The 20,759-nt window shown below is 50.0% G+C and overlaps 1 protein-coding gene across 2 annotated transcripts in view; it reads left to right on the plus strand.

The window, feature by feature from the left end:
- Window positions 1-20,282, plus strand: part of CLPB (ClpB family mitochondrial disaggregase) — a 145,510-nt gene extending 125,228 nt beyond the window's left edge. Inside the window, exons 8-16 of one of the 2 annotated variants that reach the window (XM_024731828.1) lie at window positions 3,350-3,427; window positions 4,685-4,740; window positions 11,712-11,756; window positions 12,132-12,299; window positions 17,975-18,131; window positions 18,896-18,969; window positions 19,139-19,258; window positions 19,477-19,581; window positions 19,968-20,282. In XM_024731828.1, coding sequence (XP_024587596.1) covers window positions 3,350-3,427; window positions 4,685-4,740; window positions 11,712-11,756; window positions 12,132-12,299; window positions 17,975-18,131; window positions 18,896-18,969; window positions 19,139-19,258; window positions 19,477-19,581; window positions 19,968-20,216 — 1,052 coding nt within the window. In that variant the 3' untranslated portion in view covers window positions 20,217-20,282. The remainder of the gene's footprint in view (window positions 1-3,349; window positions 3,428-4,684; window positions 4,741-11,711; window positions 11,757-12,131; window positions 12,300-17,974; window positions 18,132-18,895; window positions 18,970-19,138; window positions 19,259-19,476; window positions 19,582-19,967) is intronic. The other variant, XM_024731830.1, reaches the window with a different exon arrangement.
- Window positions 20,283-20,759: the final 477 nt, after the last annotated feature.

The raw sequence follows: 20,759 nt of genomic DNA on the forward strand, positions 1-20,759 counted from the left end.
AGAGTTGTTGCAGGTGAAACTTAGGGTGGTCTGGTAGTGGTTGACATGGTCAGGAGAAGACGTTCTGGTAAGGGGAAGAACCCAGCAAGGAGGCCCTGGAGCTGGCTCAGCATGTGGAGAGGCTGCCAAACCTGTTGGAGCTTTCAGAGATGGGACTGGCCAGAGAAGGGGCTGAGCTGCCTGCTCAGGGGACCTGACACCATCTCAAGCCCAGAGAGCAGTGGTCAGGATATGGTCGGGGGCAGGGGCTCCTGAGACCATGTATGGAATGGCTGAGCCAGCCAGACTGGAAGACTGCAGTGCGGTGGCTTTCCAGGTGAGGCGAGGGAATGAGGAGATGTTGTGGTAGGGGAGAGCCAACTCCTTTCTCTAAACTCCTGAAGCACCAGTTCATGCTCAGGAGCTAGCCAGAGCCAGGGTTAAAGCCCAGGTTCACTTATTTACCTGTGTAGTCTTGAGCAGGTCACCTAACTTCTTTATATATATTTCCTCGTCTGTAAAATGGGAATCAAGTTACCTGCCTGCCAGCCTCATGGGTTCATAACCAGCCTCAAATGAAGTTATGTCTACAGAAGTTCTTTACAGACTCTGAAGTGCTAGCAGAGGAAGTTGCTGCATTTGCTTGTCCACAGAGCACCAATACCTGTGGCCACATCCCAAATGGGCCTATCCAGGTCTCTGTCTGTCCCAGCCTCTGCCCCAGCCTGACAGAACCCTGAGGCACCCAGCCTTGGTCCTCAGCCACCCTGCCAACCACACACCCCAGGGCCCGCCTTCCCCAGTCTTTCATAGCTGCTTCCATTTTTCATTCTGTCGGACACCATCTGCTTGGCCATTTTTCTCTTCAGATATTATTAGAAATATCCAGAGTTGTAATTGTTTAATGGTTGGCATTTTGCCTGTTTCACGGGGAGCCCAGATCAAGCCCACCCCAGACTCATGCCCTGGGTCTGGCAGAATTGACCAGGGACAGCTGTGCAGTGGAGTCTGCTTGGCATTATAAAGAGCTCTCTCCCAGGTGCATTATTAGAAAAGAAGGGGGAAAAGATGGCCCCTGGCGTAATCCAATTCCGCATTCTCCATGGTGTTTTTGAACTGCATAGCCCAGAGGCATGCAGCTCTTGGTGGGCTGGGAAGCTTCCTGAAAGAGAAGTTAAGATCAGAGCCTCAGGTTCATGACACCTGGGGAACCCTGGTCCCCCAGGCCACCTGTCTGAGTGATGCCTGGATACTTTTGCCTCCCCAAATACCCCCATGAAGCCTGAATCCAGTTTTTGCTCAGCTTCTTTCCAACCTAGATTCTCAACTTAGCCAACTTTTGGAAGAGTGTGACTCCTTTCATATAACCCCTTCTCTCACCCTTGCCTCAACACACATCCACACATAATGTTCACAGAAGTCTAGCCTTTGCCATTTTACAGTATCTCCACCTCCCCAAATACCCCCACCCACAGGGTCTTGTTTCTGTCAGGACACTGGGGGCTCCCTCTCACCAGGCTGGGACTTCTCCATCTTCATCCGCAGCCTTCAGATACCTATGAGGCCTGTGGATTCCCATCATGGCCAGGCCTTCCAGAGGACCAAGCCAGTCAGTTTAGAGATGATCTGAGACCTAGCCCAAGGGAGAGGTTAGACTGAGTGTTTTCTCAGGCCCCTCTCAGGAGTCTCAGGGAGTATCTCCCGGGCAGGCAGAGTGGCTAGTCTGGTGTCCATGAGGTTGCACAGTTTTTTTTTTCTGCTGAGGCCAGAACTAGAAAGTATCTTAGGTAGAAGCATTAGAGATTGAGGTGAGAAAGCCCACAGCGTGGACCTGAACTCCTAAGACAGGGTTTCGAGACCTCTTTGATCTGATCCCACCCACAAGTACTCATGTTCATTCCTGTCTCTCCACCTCTGTCATGCTGCTGCATTTGCCCCCTCCAGATCCCACCCAGTCTCTGTGATCTGTCATCAGTCCCACTTCTTCCAAAAGCCTTCCCTGATCTCTCCAGCCACTTCTTTGAAACTCAACCACACAGATTATACCGCACAGTATAGCATTTAGGATCTTTGCACCTCAAGAATGGACGATGCTTCCCTAAGACTGTCAACTCTTCCTCCATTGACTTGGTTTCCATGCCTTGTCCTCTGACATATATCCTTTTGCTCATCTCCCCTCAACGCTCTGGGGACCAGACCATATATGCTGTTCCATCTGCAGGATGACCTTGACATTGCACAATGGTCTTTCCCCTTCCTTCTTCTGATGGCCGTGTTTCCGTTTATGGCAACCCAAATTGATACTAGCTTTTGTAAGTAACCATATGTGACAAAAAAAGAAGACAGGTTTAGAGATGCAACTCTACCATCTCCACCAGTCAGCTGGTAATCTACTAGTTGTGTGACTTGGGCAGATCTCTTTATCTCTTGTTTCAGTTTCCTGTTCAGTATGATGGAGTTGAAAATAATATTTTCCACTCTGGGTATGGGTCTTGAGTAATAAAATGTTGGCGATTTTTCCATTGGGCCTAGCAGATAGCATCTTTAATAAATGATTCTTCTGATTGTTCTGCCTCATTCTGTTCCTACTCTTATACTTGAGTGATGCTTCTGAGCCTGACTCTCCCACTCTGTGGTTGGGCACTTAATTTCCTCATCTTGCACATAGAACCCTTGAAGAGGAGAGGTTAGCACTCACTCTAGCAGAGCTGAGCCCTGGGGAACCTAGTACGTGTTTATTCCCGTTCCCCTACCTCTGCCCAGTGGAGGCCATGTTGGTGGAGGTGCTAACCAGGTGGCTCACCCTTCCATGCCCTGAGCTCCACACTACCCTTCATTGGCTTCCAGAAAGTGCATTTGGCTGTATTTCCTAACAGCAGATGAGACCTTAGTTCCCCCAAATGGGAAAGAGTTCAGAGCTCACACCCCAGATCCCCAAGGGCCTGCCATGGGCTTCTGCCTCTCCCACTTGCATAGGGGCAGGCTCAGACTCCCACCAGTGGTGAGTAGATGGGTTACCAGTGGAGAGCTAAAGTTCCTCTCAAATTCTCCTTCACCAGCCCCCCACCCCCTTCACCTTCATTCACCATCCACCCGCCTTTCAGTTTCCTTGGCAACGCTGAGTGCTCATCCTGGAAAACTTTATCCGAAATCTGCTCTGGGCAGCTTTCCAAATCCATGCTAACCTGATTAGGTGTCTCTAGGGGCCTTGCCAGCTAATCAGATTAGGCAGCACTAATGGTAGTGAGGACTTTGAGTGGGCGCAGAGCAGTAAAACATATTGTATACTTAGTGATAATTATCCTGCCTTTTGTGTCATTGATTTATCTGCCTCCCTCCCTGTCCTCCCATCTTATGTGTTTGGCCATAGCGATCCGGAGGAAGGAGAATGGCTGGTACGACGAAGAACACCCTCTTGTCTTCCTCTTCCTGGGATCATCTGGAATAGGTAACTGGGAGTAGATCAGCCTGTGGGGAAGGAGAGCTGGGAGAGCCCCAGCTTCTATGGGCCAGAGTCAGACAACCCACCTCTCATTCAAATCTAGCTCCCAGAACAACTGCCTCCAAATTACAGAGCCAGCAAGAGGATCATCTGTCACATTAGGAACAGCTGGAATTATGCCCCTCCCTCTGGAAGCTGTGGTGCAGGGCCTACTTCACCTGGAAGGCCAGGCCCTTGGGGTCCTGTGAGTCCTGGTCCAGCCACTCTGTAACCCCAGAGGCTGCCCTTTAGGAATTGAACCCCTCCACTGCCCAGTGCACCAGCCTTATCTAGTGTAGCCTGGGACATAACCCTCTAGGAAGCTAAAGAAAGCCCCTGATGGCCAGCACAGTGCTAAGTGCATAGCAAAATTGGTTGCAGTGAAATGGGTCGGGGATTTTTATAGCCATTTGGGCTGGATTATCTGAGGCATTCGTACCCCCTCACTCTCTGCCATCACAGATACTTCCCACTGCCACCACCACACCACCACCACCTCCCGTTGTCTTTTTTTTTTTCTCTCTCCCATTGTCTTGATAGGGAATTTCATGCATCTATTGCCTCCTCTTCCCCTCTCAGCATCTTCATGGGTGCTCCCTCAGATGTAGGGTCCCAAAGGGTTACCATTACCTCACATGATACTATAGAACTTGACCCATACCAGATAGTGACTTCCAAAGGCTTGACCATCATGCCAAATGGCCCTTCAGAGCCACCACTTCGGTATTATCATTCCTTCTTTATGTTACAAAGCAAGGCTGTGAAGCCAAGAAGAGGTGCTTTTTATCCTGTCCCAGCCTCTATTTGGCCTGTGGCTCCAGGGCCTGGCTGGATGGCAAGACCGTGGGTGTCCAGAGAGATACAGTGCAATGAACCAGGAAGTCAGAGTGCTCCTAGGACAGGCAAGGTTTACGCTGGGCTTCAAAGGACAGGATGGCTCTGGATTGTAAGAGTCAACCTCTCACTCTTAGGGTGCTGCTGTAGAGAAAAGGCTTCAATCCCCATCCACAAAAAAATCAAGATGCAATGTGGACTTTGATTCTGGTCCCAGTTTTACCATTAATTCCCTTGGTGACTTTGAGAGAGTCACTGACCCTCTCTGAGCCTCAACATTCCCATCCATAACATACATTATTTCCAGCATCCATGCATTTCTAATATGCTTTCATCACAGGAGATAGTCATCTGGTCCTAACCCAACACTTCTCTTTTCCTTCTTATTAGGAAAAACAGAACTGGCCAAGCAGACAGCCAAATATATGCACAAAGATGCCAAAAAGGTAAGGGCTGGGATCTACTCCTGATTGGCATGCCATGGAGAGCTCACCACTCCTGCTAGCCCAAAAAATCCTAGGCTCCCTGAATCTGTCAATAGCCAATCAAAAAGATGGGCCCTGGCCCAGGAAGCAGGCCTCAGCTATGGCCCCAACATGGCCACCAATTGCTCCAGGAATTTGGGCAAGTTATTCAACCTCTTTGTGCCTCAATTTCTTCATCTGTGAAATAGGATGAATAATCCTTGCCCTGCCTGACTCTTGAGGCACTTGGGAGAACCCAGTGAGATTCATTTATACAACATTTCTAAGCATCTACTCTGTGCCGGGTATTGTACTAGATCCTGATAATACAGCATTCATTAAGACACTCCCCTGCCCTGAGGAGCTCAGTCTTGAGGGGGAGACAGCTTTAGAAACATATCACTACTGTCCAGTGCCATCAAGAGGATTTGCTTTTCTACATGAGCTTTTTTTTTTTTTTTTTTTTTTTTTTTTGCGGTACGCAGGCCTCTCACTGCTGTGGCCTCTCCCGTTGCGGAGCACAGGCTCCAGACGCGCAGGCTCAGCGGCCATGGCTCACGGGCCCAGCCACTCCACAGCATGTGGGATCTTCCCAGACCGGGGCACGAACCCGCATCCCCTGCATCGGCAGGCGGACTCTCAACCACTGCGCCACCAGGGAAGTCCCATTCTACATGAGTTTTTAAACATGATTTCTTAATGCCCTAAGCTATGAGGTGGTCACAGTCTCCTTTTTCCCATGACCCAGAGGCCTGGATTCTCCATAGGACAGGGCTGTGCCCATCCCCTTGTTCAGACTCTGGCTTTCCAAGGCCTGCTCAGTTTGACTTTCTAGACTGACAGGAAATACTTTCACACAGAAATGTCAGAGCAGTCCTTGGAGATTGCAGAAACATTTCAACTTAAAGTCACACATTCTTCTTCCTACTGGCCTTCCCAGTGTGGAGGCATCACAGGTTGCCCACGACCCTGGATGCCCTTGCCTACTTTCTGTGGAAAGCCTCCCCAGCTGAGGTGATGAGGAATTGCCCAGGCCTCCGCCAGCCAAACTGCCAGCAACAGAGTCCTGGCCACCTCTTTTCCTGCTTTTGCCTAGCTCCCCCTTCACCACCCCCCTGAGGGCCTGGCAGCCACAGAAACAAGGTAGCTCAGGCTGTATCCTTCTGAGACACATTCATAGCCCCCTTCTACTGACTCTGCCAGTAGCTGTCTGTGAGCTGTCTCAACCAAAGCTAGAGCAGACCCACTCAACAGGCAGGCAGGCAGGCAAGAAGCAGCGCATGGCATGCTAATATGCTCCAACCGAAATAGCATTTTTAAGACAATTCATCAGGTTGGCAGCGATTGAAACAATTAGCACTCTGGAAAGGGCCATAAACTAGCAAGACTATTAGGGAAGATGCAGTTATGGGCAGGAACCACCTGATTAGGGATGAAGAATTCTGAGTGGTTTAATTTTAATACTGTCAGAAAGGTTAATATTTAATTACAAATCATAATCTCCTTATCCAAGCTGTCTTAATATGTCTTCATACACAGTGGAAGTAGAAGGAAGGTATCTGCTGACTTGCTGGTGTAGAAAGGAGAAGGGGCTTGATAAAAGACTGATGATGCAAGTCATTTTTCAGTTGGAGCATCTAAACAAGAGACAGATTTCCACCAGTGCAGGGTGTCCTGAAAGCTGATGATGGCATCCTTCAGTACATGCCTCACCTAGGAGACGGAGTTAACACCGTCACCACTTGGAGTCAGTGGCCTGGGTGATCCAGGCTCTGGAGTCAGCCATTCCTTGGCGCAGGTTCTATGGGTCCTAGACGGGTTGCTTTACCCCTCTTAAGTTTCAGCTCTTGCCTCAAAGTGAAGCTAATCAGTCCTGTGTCTAAGGTTGTCGTGAGCATCAAGTGAGATACTATGAATCACAGAGAACACAGGTTCTAGCACCCAGTAAGTGCCTGATCCCTTGTCTTATATTTATTCATCACTCTGTACTTTCCACAGCAGTACTCCCATCCATTGTCTTATTTGATCCTATAAGGAAGATAGCATGAGTGCTAAATTAGACCCACTTTTTAGATGAGAGAACTGAGACCCTACAGTGTTAAGCGTCCAGAGTCACCTGTTAGGGGAAGAAGTAAAATCAGAATCCAGTCTCTCAACTCTTCTCTCAGAACTGTTGTTCTCAGCCACAAGAGGAAGCTAGATTATAAACTTGTCCATTTGTCCCCATGTCACATAGGGAGATGAGAGGCATGAGAAGCCCAATATAACCATGTATTTTATTTTTAAATCATAGTTGTTGCTTCTATAAAACTTCTACCTTCACCAGCCCTGAGGACCAACTCATTACAGCATCTATGTCTAGCATAGACATTCTCTGGACATGTAACAGGCATGTTTGAAACCTGCCTTCAAAATCTGAGGGTTCTGGGCTTCCCTGGTGGCACAGTGGTTGGGGATCCGTCTGCCAATGCAGGGGACAAAGGTTCAAGCCCTGGTCTGGGAGGTTCCCACACACCGCGGAGCAGCGAAGCCCGTGCGCTACAACTACTAGTCCTGCACTCTGGAGTCCGCGAGCCACAACTACGGAAGCCCACGTGCCTGGAGCCTGTGCTCTGCAACAAGAGAAGCCACCGCAATGAGAAGCCCATGCACTGCAACCAAGAGTAGCCCCTGCTCGCGGCAGCTAGAGAAAGCATGCACGCAGCAGGGAAGACCCAACACAGCCAAAAATAAATAAATAAATAAAATTGAAAAATAAAACAAAATCTGAGGGTTCTGGACTGTAAGCTGTCTAACCAGGGTACCTGACATCACCAGGACCCACGGAGTGATGTGTGGGAAGTGTCATGTACAGGGCCCAGTGTAAAGGAGGACTGAGCACTGACCTGGGAGTTGGTGACTTGAATTCGAGTTCTCGCTCTCTGATCCTTAGTTTCCTCATTTGTAAAGAGTCACAATACCTCCAGACCTGGCTGCCTCTCAAGGACTTGTTTGCACATTTTTGTAATTTCTTTTTTTTTATTTATTTATGTTTGGCTGTGTTGGGTCTTCATTGCTGCGCGCGGGGGCTACTCTTCGTTGCAGTGTGCGGGCTTCTCATTGCGGTGGCTTCTCTTGTTGCGGAGCACAGGCTCTAGGCACGTGGGCTTCAGTAGTTGTGGCACACAGGCTCAGTAGTTGTGGCTCGAAGGCTCAGTAGTTGCGGCATATGGGCTCAGTTGCTCCATGGCATGTGAGATCTTCCCAGACCAGGGCTCAAACCTGTGTCCCCTGCCTTGGCAGGTAGATTCTTAACCACTGCGCCACCAGGGAAGTCCTGTAATTTGTTTACTAGACTTGTGAGCTTATTATTTTTCTCTCATTAACCTCTACTATTTCTCCCAAATTGAGCAGCTTTGTTAACTCCCATTATTAGGGTTAATAATCCTTGAGAAAAAACCTTAATGGCATTCTGTGATTTCATCCTGAAGTAGGGTGGTGAAGCCCTAAAGACTGCAGTTATAGTGGCAGTATGATGAAGGGATCAAGAGCAGGGCTCTGGGTCCAATGCTAAACTACTCTGTGGAGTTGGCTGAGATCTCTGTTTACATCAGTTTTCTCATCTGTAAAATGGATTCAGTAATGGTGCCTGTCTCATTGGATTGTTACGAAGGTTAAGTGAGATAATGACCATTCTTGGCACATAGTAAGCAATCAGTACATGTTAGATATAATTGTTATTATTGTTGCCTCACTTCTAGATAACCCTAAGGTAAGATCATTTGAAACCAAAATTATTCTAGCCAAGAAAATCAAGCGCTTAGATTTGTTGAGAGTTACTCAGCAAATCAGTAGAAGGACTAGGATAAGAACCCAGGTAATTTGACATAAGCGTAAGTGAGCACTGAAGTCTGTACTCCCTGTTACCTTGGGGCATTGATTGACACTGGTTCTGGACACAAAGCTCAGAACCCTTCAAATGAAGATGCCAAGAGCCCAGCTGATTGATGGAGTGGGAAATATGAGGCAGGAGGGTATAGTGGCTAAGAGCACTGACTTTGAGCCAGATTGTCAAGCTTGAGTGACCTTGGGCAAGTTACTTTAATCTGTGGCTCGGTTTTCTCATCTGTAAGGTGGGAATGATAATACTACTTTTATCTCATAGACTTACACACATTCTAAGCCCTTTATAGCTTGCTTATTTAGAACATCGCCAGACACATAGTAAGCGCCCAGTGAGTGTCACCTATTATCCAGATACCCATCTCGTGGCTTCCAGCTCATTGCTCCCTCTGGGCAGCACTCCCAGCTTCCCCATGTCTATCTTCCCACGCTTCCTGAAGCCAGTGTTTCTCTTGGCTGAGCTGCCTGGGTCCCTCTGAAGATGCTTCCTGGCTAATGCTCCATGTCCTCTGATAACACACCCTCATGACCTTAAGAACTTCTCCAAGGCCTTTCCGACCTCTTGGATTAGGTCCTCTCCTCAGGCCATAACATAAAGGAGAAACAGCGAGAGGGCATAAGGGCCTGAGTATATAGGAAGAAACTGCAGCTCCAAAAGGGAAGGCAGCCAAGGCCACACAGATAGTGGAGAACTGGGGCTGGAAGCCAAGCCTGGGGCTCTTTCTGCCACCCTATACCTCACGTACAGAGTGACAGGACAGAGAAAAAAATAGAATACATCACAGACTGAATTTCTGGCCAGCAACCGAACTAGAGTATAGCCTGGATTTCAGACATAGCTACCTCCCTCTCAGGGTCTTGGCGCGCCCTCCCTCATCCCCAGCTCTCAGGAGAAACATAGGCAGTGGGTGCATTCTCTTAGATGGAAGCATGTGCCAGTAGGAGAGGAGCCTGAGGAGTCTCTGGGGAACCCTGATCTGGGTGGAGAGACAGGGCCTCTGAATGCCCTTATAATGCCCTAAATCCCTAAATTCTTCATGAAAAGTCATGGGCATTCTGCTTGTTTTAACTCGCAAATCCCACTCCAGAGGGTGTGCTGTTCCCCTGGGGCTAATTATGGTCGGGCCTCACCCCAGGGGGCCAGTTCCCTGGAAATCTGCCCTAGGCCCAACCATGGAGAGAGAAGGGCTGCAAGCTACATTCTGGATAGCTCTTAAGTGAAAACATGTAAATAAATGAGAAAGATTTATTAGTTTAAAAGAAAAGTAGGGGGCTTCCCTGGTGGCACAGTGGTTGAGAGTCTGCCTGCCAATGCAGGGGACACGGGTTCATGCCCCGGTCCGGGAAGATCCCACATGCCACGGAGCGGCTGGGCCCATGAGCCATGGCCGCTGAGCCTGCACGTCCGGAGCCTGTGCTCCGCGACGGGAGAGGCCACAACAGTGAGAGGCCCGCGTACCGCAAAAAAAAAAAGAAGAAAAAAAAAAAAGAAAAGTAGGGACTTCCCTGGTGGCGCAGTGGTTAAGAATCCGCCTGCCAATGCAGGGGACACGGGTTCGATCCCTGGCCTGGGAAGATCCCACATGCCACGGAGCACCTGGACCCGTGCGCCACAATTAGCCTGCACTCTAGAGGCCACGAGCCACAACTACTGAAGCCCACGTGCCTAGAGCCCATGCTCCACAACGAGAAGCCACTGCAATAAGAAACCTGCGCACCGCAACAGAGTAGCCCCTGCTCGCCACAACTAGAGAAAGCCTGCGCACAGCAACGAAGGCCCAACGCAGCCAAAAAATAAATAAAATAAATTTATTTTTTTTAAAAAACTGTGATAAAAAAATTTTTTTAATAAATAATATAAAAATAAATTGGTGCAGCCACTGTGGAGAGCAGTATGGAGGTTCCTTAAAAAACTAAAAATAGACTTACCGTATGTCGCAGCAATCCCACTCCTGGGCATATATCCAGAAAAGATGAAAACTCCAATTTGAAAAGATACATGCAGCCCAGTGGTCATTGCAGCACTATTTACAATAGCCAGGACATGGAAACAACCTAAATGTCCATCGACAGACGAATGGATAAAGATGTGGTACATATATACAATGGAATACTACTCAGCCATAAAAAAAGAATGAAATAATGCCATTTGCAGCAACATGGATGGGCCTAGAGATTATCATACTAAGTGAAGTAAGTCAGACAGAGAAAGACAAATATTGTATCGTACACTTATATGTGGACACTAAAAGAATGATACAGATGAACTTATTTATGAAACAGAAATAGACTCTCAGATGTAGAAAACAAACTCATGGTTAACAAAGGGAGAAGGGGGAGAGGATAAGTTAGTAGTTTGGGATTAACATATACACACTACTATATATAAAAAAGGTAAGTAATAAGGACCTACTGTATAGCACAGGGAACTGTATTCAATATCTTGTAATAATCTATAATGGAAAAGAATCTGAAAAAGAATATATATATGTATGTGGGTGTATGTATGTATAACTGAATCACTTTGCTGTACACCTGAAACTAACACAACTTTGTAAATCAACTATACTTAAAAAAAAAGAAAAAGGGGCATGTGCCCACATAGACTTGCAAAGTTGAGGGCACCATGGAGCTGTCTGGGTGCTTGTTGCTCCCCTCCATCTCATCATGATCCCACGCTGATGGTGACTGACTTTGTCCATGTCAGCCTGCCCCACTCAGGTGCTGCTAGAGAACAGAGACATAGCTCCAGTGCTTGGCACACACAGTATGCCCTCAGGAAATGTGGGATGAGTGGATGATGTGGTGATCAGACCCAGTAGAAGCCAGAAAAAAGAGACATTCCAAGCCAGATTTAAGGCAGGAACGCGACTTGGGTTTATTAAGGTAGGGCATGAGGGAATCGTGGGGGATGAGTGGACAGAAAAAGGAGGCAAGGAGCCAGAAAAAACTATATCATGAAAATGGGATAGAAAATCTTGGCTTGGTGTGGCTTAAAAGCCGGAATATATTTGAGATCTCCTTAACCCTTCCCCCTGCCTTCTTCAAATGGACTCCTTGTTTCCACACAGGGTTTCATCAGGCTTGACATGTCTGAGTTCCAGGAGCGGCATGAGGTGAGTGAGAGTCCTTGGTGAAGTGTGGTTTGGAGAGCCTGTCAACAGGGCTCTGCCTGGCTATTTTGATGTGACTTGTCGATTAGGCCTGAGATAATTCCAGCAGCCTTGGGATTTGTCCTTTGCGGGGAGCATATGTACACAGCAGGGTCACTGATCTGTTTTGCATATGATTTGCTCTGAAGAGTAAACACAGAAAAGATCATCTGCTCTCCCATCACGGCAGGATTCCTTCTACCCAAAGAGACAACCTGATTGTCCTTGTTGAGACAGGCAATCTTAACAGTATGTAAAGCCATCTTACTGTTGCATGTCCCATATTGGAAACTAAAAGCATAGAAAGGCCTTCCTAACTTATTTCCTTCCTTCCATCAGGTGGCCAAATTTATTGGGTCCCCACCAGGCTACATCGGCCATGAGGAGGGTGGCCAGCTGACCAAGAAGCTGAAGCAGTGCCCCAACGCTGTGGTGCTCTTCGATGAGGTGGACAAAGCCCATCCAGATGTGCTTACCATCATGCTGCAGCTGTTTGATGAGGTGCCAGTAAGCTTGGGCCGGGATGGAGTTGGGGGCACCTGTAGGTATGGGGGGCTGTGAACAGCAGGACCCAGGGGCCCAGAATTGATCATTCCTCAAGTTGCTGCTTCCTCATGTGTACGTTCAGTCACTTAGCAGGTGTGGCTTCACCCCCTCTCTGGACCGGGGCCCAGACTGGGCACCCAAAGAAGACCAGCACTGCCCAAGAGTTGAAATGTTGTGGCTGCCCAGACTACCTTCGAAAGAGACAGAATGGGACAGGGGTGCCAGGGGAGAGAGAGAGAGAGCTGAATTTTTAGTTCTAGCTCTGCCCCATCTCTCGGCATCAGGGACCTCGTGTGACAAACAAGGAGGCTGGATCCAGTAAGCTCCAAGAACCTTTCTGGCTCAGACAGCTCCTGCTCCTCCCCATGTCAGCCATCATTTTCACCAGTTCTTTAAAACACCAGGGACGTTGCTGCTGTCTGTGATGGTGACCATGATGATGGAATGGTGGTGCCCTGGTTCATGGAACCGTCTTCTCCTGAGGAGCTCCAGGCTGGTCACAAGCAAGGACAGTCTCCCTCTTAACTGGTGAAATGAGCTCTAAATGAGAACAACTTCCTCTTCTTCAGCACAGTCTATGTAATAGGCCTGTGCTAAAGACTTTACAGATGTTCTTGCTAATCATCACAATAGCCAGGCAAGGTACCAATCATTTGTTACAGATGAAGAAACTGAGGTTCAGCAAGGTTATAAATGACTTGCCCAAGGCCACAGAGCTACTGTGTGGAAGAGCCAGAAATGGGCTGCAGATACATCTGGTCCCAGAGCCCCAGTTCTCCCCATCTATACCAGTCCTTATCTTGAGCAGCGGAGGGAGAGCTTATGGTGTGGGAGGGGCTGCCATCCACCTTTTCCAGGGGTCCTGCAGAACTGGGGATGAGGCCTCCCATCTGCTCCCATGCAGGGACTATATTAGCCAGCACATGGCCAGATGGAGTCCAGTCCAGGGAAAATGTCCAGCCCCATTTTCCCTCCAGCCCTGGGAAAATGGAAAGAGGTTTGCTGCCCATGTCAGAGTGCACTAACGAAATGCAGGAATGGATACCCGTGGACCAAATAGCACATCAGGTACCAAGCCAGGAAGAACCAGATCCAAATGTCCCCACAGCTGCCCACTACCTGTCCCACCTGGCCCAGCATCCTTGCCCCTGCCCCAGTTTATTGCTCTCTTCCTAGGCTCTCATCTGCTCCCTGTCTCGAGACCCACCCCCCACCCCCACTGAGGAATGAAGGCCAAGCCTTCAAAGGTCACATATTCTGTTTCCCGCACCTGTGCTCTGAGACCACCTCCACCCCGACCCCTGCTGCCGCCTTCTAGCCTCTTGATGGGATTCAGGTACACAGCTGTGGACCAGACCCAAACCTGCCCTCTGGGAACTCCCTACCTAGTAGACAGCAGAAAGGAGATATGATAAAGTTGACATTTTTGTACTTTTTGTGCAAGGCACTGTTATTTCATGTATGAACTCCTTTAATCCTCCCAGAAGGAGGATTGGTTCCCAGAAGATGGTTATTATTACTGACTCCATGTAACAAATGTAGAAACTGAAGTAAAGTGAGACAATTTATTCACCCATGGTCACACAGTTGGGAAGAGGAAATCCAGGATTTGAACCCAGGCAGTCCACTTCCAGAGCCTGCAGCTAAAATAGTAACTACCATGTAGCCAAGGCCAAAAGAGAACAGTAGATCTGGAATGAAGCATTCACAGGAAGGGAGAGCCCGGCTTAGGGAAGGTGAGCACAGCAGCCTGGTTGGCCTCTCACTTCCCTGGAGAGGTTCCTGGTCCAGAAAGAGGGAAGGCAACTGCTGACTGGAATGCAACCAACCCCACCTGGAAAATGCTTACCACTCCCGTGTGTAAGCCCTGTCCACCCCACCCACTGCTGCTGTCACTCCACTGACTACCTTGGGGAGTTGATAATAACTCCTTCCTACAGCTCCCACAACCTGCTACAGTTTCTGATGTTTATGCCCTTGCTTCCATTGACCAAAGCTGCCATCTGAGCTTACTTAGCCAGATTTATGCATGTTTGCTTCTTGAGGACAGAGACCTTGTCTCACTCCAACCATTCCCAGAACCCACAGCGCCAGGAGAAATGCCCTGTTGACTAACTTAATTCAGTAGTAATTCAGCAAACCTTCCAAGGATGAATAAGTATTTGCCAGGTGAACAGAGTGGAGAAGGGCCGGCAGTAGACACCCCATGTGCAGAAGCACAGGGGCATGAGGCAGCCTGGTATATGCAGAGAACTACAGCTGTTCAGTATTGATCGACTGCAGAGGGAAAGGGAGAATAGAATGGTGGAGATAGGTGGATAAGGTAGACAGGGGCAGGTTAGAATGCCAGGCAGAGGAGTGTGGACTTTTTTGGTGAATAGTAAGAAGCCTTTAAAGACTTTAGGCAAAGAGAGAAATATGATCAGGTTTTCACTTTATAAAGATCCTATAGGCAGCAGTGAGCAAATGGACTAGAAGGAAGAAGAGAGACCAGTGAGGAGACTGTTGAAGAGTCCAGGCGAGAGCTTGGGAGGCCTGCTCTCAAGCAGGGCTGTGGGATGGGGAGAGCTCCCGGGAAGTCAGCTGTGCAGGGCTCGGTCGTTGGATGTGAGGAGAGAGGGAGGGACCAAGGATGACCAGCGGCAGGATTTCTGGCCTGGGTGACCCATGGGTGCTGCTGCCATCAACCTGCGGCAGGGAACACAAGGGGATGAGCAACAGATTGATGAGGAAGGTAAGGAGCTAAGGTTTGGAATTGTTGAAAATGAAATGCCACAGCCAGATGGGTATGTCCAAGAAGTCGCTCATCAGTTTGAGCGGTCTGGAGTGTAAGAGAGGCCTGCACCGGAAGCAGAGACTCAGGAATGCTTCAGCACAGAGAGAGTACCAGAAGCCACAGGAAGGGGTGAGATCTCTGACCTAGTGAGAGTATGGTGTGCAGAGAAGAGAGGTAAGAACAGCCTTGGAACCTCTCCAAAAAGAGTCAAAGACAGAATTGCCAGAGAGTAAGAGGCAAACCAGGGGAAGGTGGTTCAGTGCGGGGCAGAGAAGACACAGGGAGAACAGACAGTCCCTGCCTCAGTGTTTCTGAGCAAGGGGGAGACAGGCAGCAAAGAGCAGTCCAGCCACTGTGGTGAGTGGTGTGCTAGGATAAGTAGGAGTTATAAGGGCACCTGATCAAGTCTGGGGGAATAGGGAAGCCCCCCTCATATCCACCCAGCCCAGACCTCCCAAGCTTGGACCCAGAAAAGCAGAAGCCCTAATGCTCTCACCAAAACACCAAGCAGAGCTAATGCAGGTCACTTCTCTGTTTACCCCAGAGTCTGTAGCACAGGGCAGAAGTCCGAGGAAGCCCACCCACTGCTCCTCCCTTCAAGGATAGAAATGGGGGAAAGCAGCCCCTATAACCCTGAGGTGAGCATTCACGCGCCACCCAGGATGCGTGCACTCCAGTCGTTGCTGAGGGGCAGGACAGCAACAGCTCCCTGTTTGGGACACGTTTTCTTGCCAGGGACTCTGAGGAGAAGGAGACGTGAACAGTGTGAAGGTCACCCTTCGGGTCAGTAATACACTGCACCTGCTCCCCTCACCCACCTGGGACCCATCCTCAGGCCCAGTTATGAGCAGAGCTTTGATCTCTCAGAAAGAAATGGCCACTGGTTATTGCTCTGGCCAGTACAGCAGTGTGTGTGCTCAGTCCTCAGGGATGAGCTCTGCGAACACACACACAGGGTCATCTGCACGCACTTGGGCACATCACACATGCACGCAGACATGGTCCCCAAAACTAGAGTTGCCCTTAGTGGATTCTGTCGTGTTGTAACCCATAAGCAGGGGGTGAAGTAGGAAGCTAAAGGCCAAGCTCAGGAACATCTGCTTGCACCCTTGCCTTCTCCTCGTCCCTCCCAAGGCTGGGACGGAAGAGTGACCAGGATTTGGATCTCGAGGCCCCCGTTGAATAGACCCCCTTGGAACTAACACTTTCTGAGGCCTGTGCCAAGGTCCCATGTAAAGTGAGGCAGAAAAGCACTTGGTACTGTGCCCAGTACACAGTAGGCGCTCAGTTAATGCACATTCCTTTTTTACCTCTGAGGGCCAGGGCTGGTCTGCCTTTGCATTGGCTTTAGAACCAAGGGCTGACCTTGAGTGAGGCCCTCGCCACCAGGGAAAGGGGAACACTTGAGGAGGATTGGTTACCTGAGGCTGGGGCAGGGCCCAGCATCACCGGCTTGGGCAGGTGCCAACAGGCTGAGGTCAGTGACCTTTCCCCAAAGCCATGTTCTCAAACTTGGCAGGAGTTATGCTTTTGCCTGCAACCCAGATGAGTTCCCAGGAAGGTCTGCCTCTCCCCACACCTGTACCGGTAGCTTGTTTCCTGTCAGGATCAAAGGATGCAAACTGAATTTGGCAGAATTCTGAGAAATTTTTATTTTGGGAAAGAAAATTGCATGAGGCCTCATTTTATCCCACACTGTTGGTATGACCCCAGTAGCCTGGTGTACAGTGAATGATATGGGTTCTGGGGTCAGACAGTTCAATAGAGCCTCAGCTCTACTGTATTCTAGCTGTGAGACCTTGTACAAATTACTTAACCTCTCTGAGCCTCAGCTTCTTTGTAGGGGTGGTGAGGATTCAAGCATTCAGCAAGCAAGTGTTGAGCACATGCTATATGCCAAACACTGTTCTAGGACCCAGTGAGAGCAAGACCCAGCCTCTGCCCTCATAAAGCGACCTTCTAGTGGGCAGAGTGCAACAGTGCACGGAAAGCACTAAGCAGGGCACCGGCAGTGGAAGTAGATGTGCCCATCAAAGTCAGACTCCATCAGTTCCTCTCAGTGGGGCCCTGATTAGTGCTTTTTTATAAATGACTGCAAAGTGCTGTTGTACCATGCTAGCCTTGAGGTTTGCTGAGTGGGCAGAGTTCCTTGCCCTTGAACTGAATGGCCCTGGACAGCTACAATTTTCTCATTCTTCTGTCTCCTCCCTCTACTGTTGCCCCTTTTCTCTTTCCTTGTGCATCTGTTTCTAGTAAAGATGCTTTCTTCTGTGTCACCTCTAGAAAAAGCTAAAGATTCCAAGGCAATTTCCCAAGTTGGTTAAAGGAGGGACATTAATCAGGCCAGAGGATGGCTCTAAAGATGCAGAGATTATACCTGTTTCAGTTCATTTACCTGGTCCTCACAATGACCCTGTAGAATACCCTCCTCTGACCTCCTACAGCAGCGTGGCCTTCCCTTTATCATAACATTTAACCACTGAATTGTGACTGCTTGTTTCCTGACCTCACTCCTTCTCTAGACTGGGAGCATGTCAGAGGCTCAGTGAGTCCCCAGTGCCCCAACACAGAGCCTGGCCCAGACTGGGCCCCCAGGAGAGTGTGTTGGATGGATGCATGTACAGTCAGGCTGGCTTCTGGGTGCCCTCAGAGATGCCAGACAGCAGGTGCAGTCTCAACCTGGGGCACTCCCAGCAGGTGAGCACTGTAGCCAAGGTGTGAGAACAGTGCTCAGAGACCCCAGAGGAGGGAGTGCTGACTCTGCCGGAGGAGGGGGAGGCACAGGGGTTCTGGAGAGAGCTCCTGGGAGAGGGGCCCAGCCTTACCACTCCCTGACCATGCAGTCACGGTTCCTTCCCAGGGCCGGCTGACAGATGGAAAAGGGAAGACCATCGACTGCAAGGACGCCATCTTCATCATGACCTCCAACGTGGGCAGTGACGAGATAGCACAGCACGCACTGCAGCTGAGGCAGGAAGCTTTGGAGATGAGCCATAACCGGATCGCCGAGAACCTTGGTACAGCACGTGGCCCGAGCTCTCTGGGCAACTGGTTAAGTGACCAGGCCGCCAGCGCATCTCCTGGGGGCAAGGATGGCAGGATGGCATTGGTGTCCTGGGGCCAGATGAGGGCCCTGGTAGCATCTTTGTTCCTAGCTGGTCCTGACCAGACACCAGGCACCCTACTAGATAGTGGAGGGAGGCAGACAGATGGTGCCCCTACTTCCTCAAGAAATCCCCAAGTCTCTTGGGTGACAGGAGGGCTCCAGACAGAGTAATGGACAGAGCCACACCAGGGCATGGGGCCAGGAAGAGGCCAGGGCCTAAGGGGACTGAAGGGATGCACACTCAACAGATGGAGACACTTCGGTGCAATGAGGGGATAGCAGACCAGAAACCGTATGGAGGTGACACAGCCTTTTTCAGCCGGGGAGCCTTCCTGCATAGGAGGAAAGGAGGAGCATGTCAGGCAGGAGGCCACATCTGTCACCTTTCTATTTAGGATTGAACTCTCCAGCCCAGTCTTGGTCCTGACTCTTCTCCTCTTCCCTCCCCTCCTTCATACATTTCCTACCAGTACATGAGCAGTGGAAGGGCCTAGGAGGTACCCAGTCCAGGCCTCTCATTGTGCAGGTGAGGAGAAGGCTGAGGCCCAGACAGCCTGAGACCTTGACCAGGAACACACAGACCATAAGGGTCAGGACCAGGGCTTTTTTCATGGATAGAGCGAAGGAGCAGGCACAGCTCCCAAAGGTCCTGGGTTTATGATTCTGTCTCTACAGGGGATGTCCAGACTAGTGACAAGATCACCATCTCTAAGAACTTCAAGGAAAATGTGATTCGCCCCATCCTAAAAGTAAGAGTTCTTTGTCATTCCTGCTGGAGCCTTGGGTTGGGGGGGGATCCCCTTAGCCATAGTGAAGATATGGAAACCCTCCCACGCCCATCTTCCCCAATAGGGTCCAGTAATTCCTTTATACCCTCTGGGTCACTGAGTTCACCCCATCCCTAACCTGGCCCTATAGGCTCACTTCAAGAGAGATGAGTTTCTGGGACGAATCAATGAGATCGTCTACTTCCTCCCCTTCTGCCACTCGGAGCTCATCCAACTCGTCAACAAGGAGCTGAATTTCTGGGCCAAGAGAGTAAGAGCGGGGACTGCCTGTGGGTGGGGGTGGGATATATGCCCACTGGAAGTCAGGGAACACTGGGCTGGGAGCACCACCCCCAGAAGAAGGAGCACAGAGGGGGCCAGTGGCTATAGGGCACACAGTCTCTCACAGGCCCAGGCCTTAGGCCAGAGCGCTGAGAGATAGAAAGCCCTGGCCCACATTCAGGCATGCTCCTATCTGACCTGTCCCAGGCCAAGCAAAGGCACAACATCACACTGCTCTGGGACCGTGAGGTGGCAGACGTGTTGGTTGACGGCTACAACGTGCACTATGGCGCCCGCTCCATTAAGCATGAGGTGAGCACAGGAGCCTGAGAGAAGTGAGGCCCTTCCACACCTCCCTCCCTGGTGCCCCCAGACGCATTCCCTGGGCTCCCAGTCTGTCCAGACAGGCAGGAATTGTTCTTAGAGCAGATGCCTCTTCAGAACCAAAAACAATATAATCAAGTAAAACCCCTATCCTAAAAGGGTAACTGAGTTTGAACCCCTACCAGTGTGAGAAACTGGGCTGAACCTCAGAAACTGACATTACTGTGTCATTAGCACTGTCCTGCAAGCTTGCGTTGTTAGCCTTTTGCAGATGAAAAAGCTGAAGCTTTGAGTAAGTACTTGCCTGAGCAGTAAGTGATAGAGCCAGGCCTCCAGGCTTTGGCAGTGAAGACCACTTCACCTACCACCTGCAGGTGGAGCGCCGTGTGGTAAACCAGCTGGCGGCCGCCTACGAGCAGGACCTGCTGCCAGGGGGCTGCACTCTGCGCATCACTGTGGAGGACTCAGACAAGCAGCTACTCAAGAGTCCTGAACTGCCCTCACCCCAGGCTGAGAAGCGTCCACCCAAGCTGCGGCTGGAGATCATCGATAAGGACAGCAAGACCCACAGATTGGACATCCAGGCACCACTAAACCCTGAGAAGGTGTGCCACACCCTCTAGTGTCTACCTACCTGCCTATACGTGCCCTGAACACCTAATAAAGCCCCCTTGGCTGTGGCATGGTAACGACCTGCCTTCTCCTCCTGCCTCTCACTCCTCTCCAAAGTCAAAAGCAGGAATTTTGCCCTACCCTGATCCTTTCCTGTGGGCCCCACATGTGCTAACAGGTCTCTGGGAGAGGAGCTGCTCCTCCATCCCCTTCAAGCCAGGGGGAAGAGGGAGGTCTCTTATCTCTGTCCTTCAGCGTGATCCCCATGTCCCAGCATCTCTGGAACTTTATCATGTTTCCTGGAAGCTCAGAAGTATGGCAGCTGAGAACAGATCTGGCTGGAAAGAGACAGGGACCAGGCTGTGACCTGCCACCCTCTACTGGCTCTCATGCAACTGAGTCCCCAGAATGTCTCCACTGGGAATGGAGAAGAATGCAGAGGCCCAGGCACAGAGGTTCTGCATTTAGGCCGTAGCTTCCTCTTTCCCAAGCTCTAAAATTCCAAGGGAAAGGGACTCTCAGGGACACTACTGTGTGATAACTACTGTTCCTCC

This window comes from Neophocaena asiaeorientalis, unplaced genomic scaffold (assembly GCF_003031525.2).
Source record: "Neophocaena asiaeorientalis asiaeorientalis breed wild unplaced genomic scaffold, Neophocaena_asiaeorientalis_V1.1 scaffold232, whole genome shotgun sequence".
In the NCBI taxonomy this organism is placed as follows: Eukaryota; Metazoa; Chordata; class Mammalia; order Artiodactyla; family Phocoenidae; genus Neophocaena; species Neophocaena asiaeorientalis.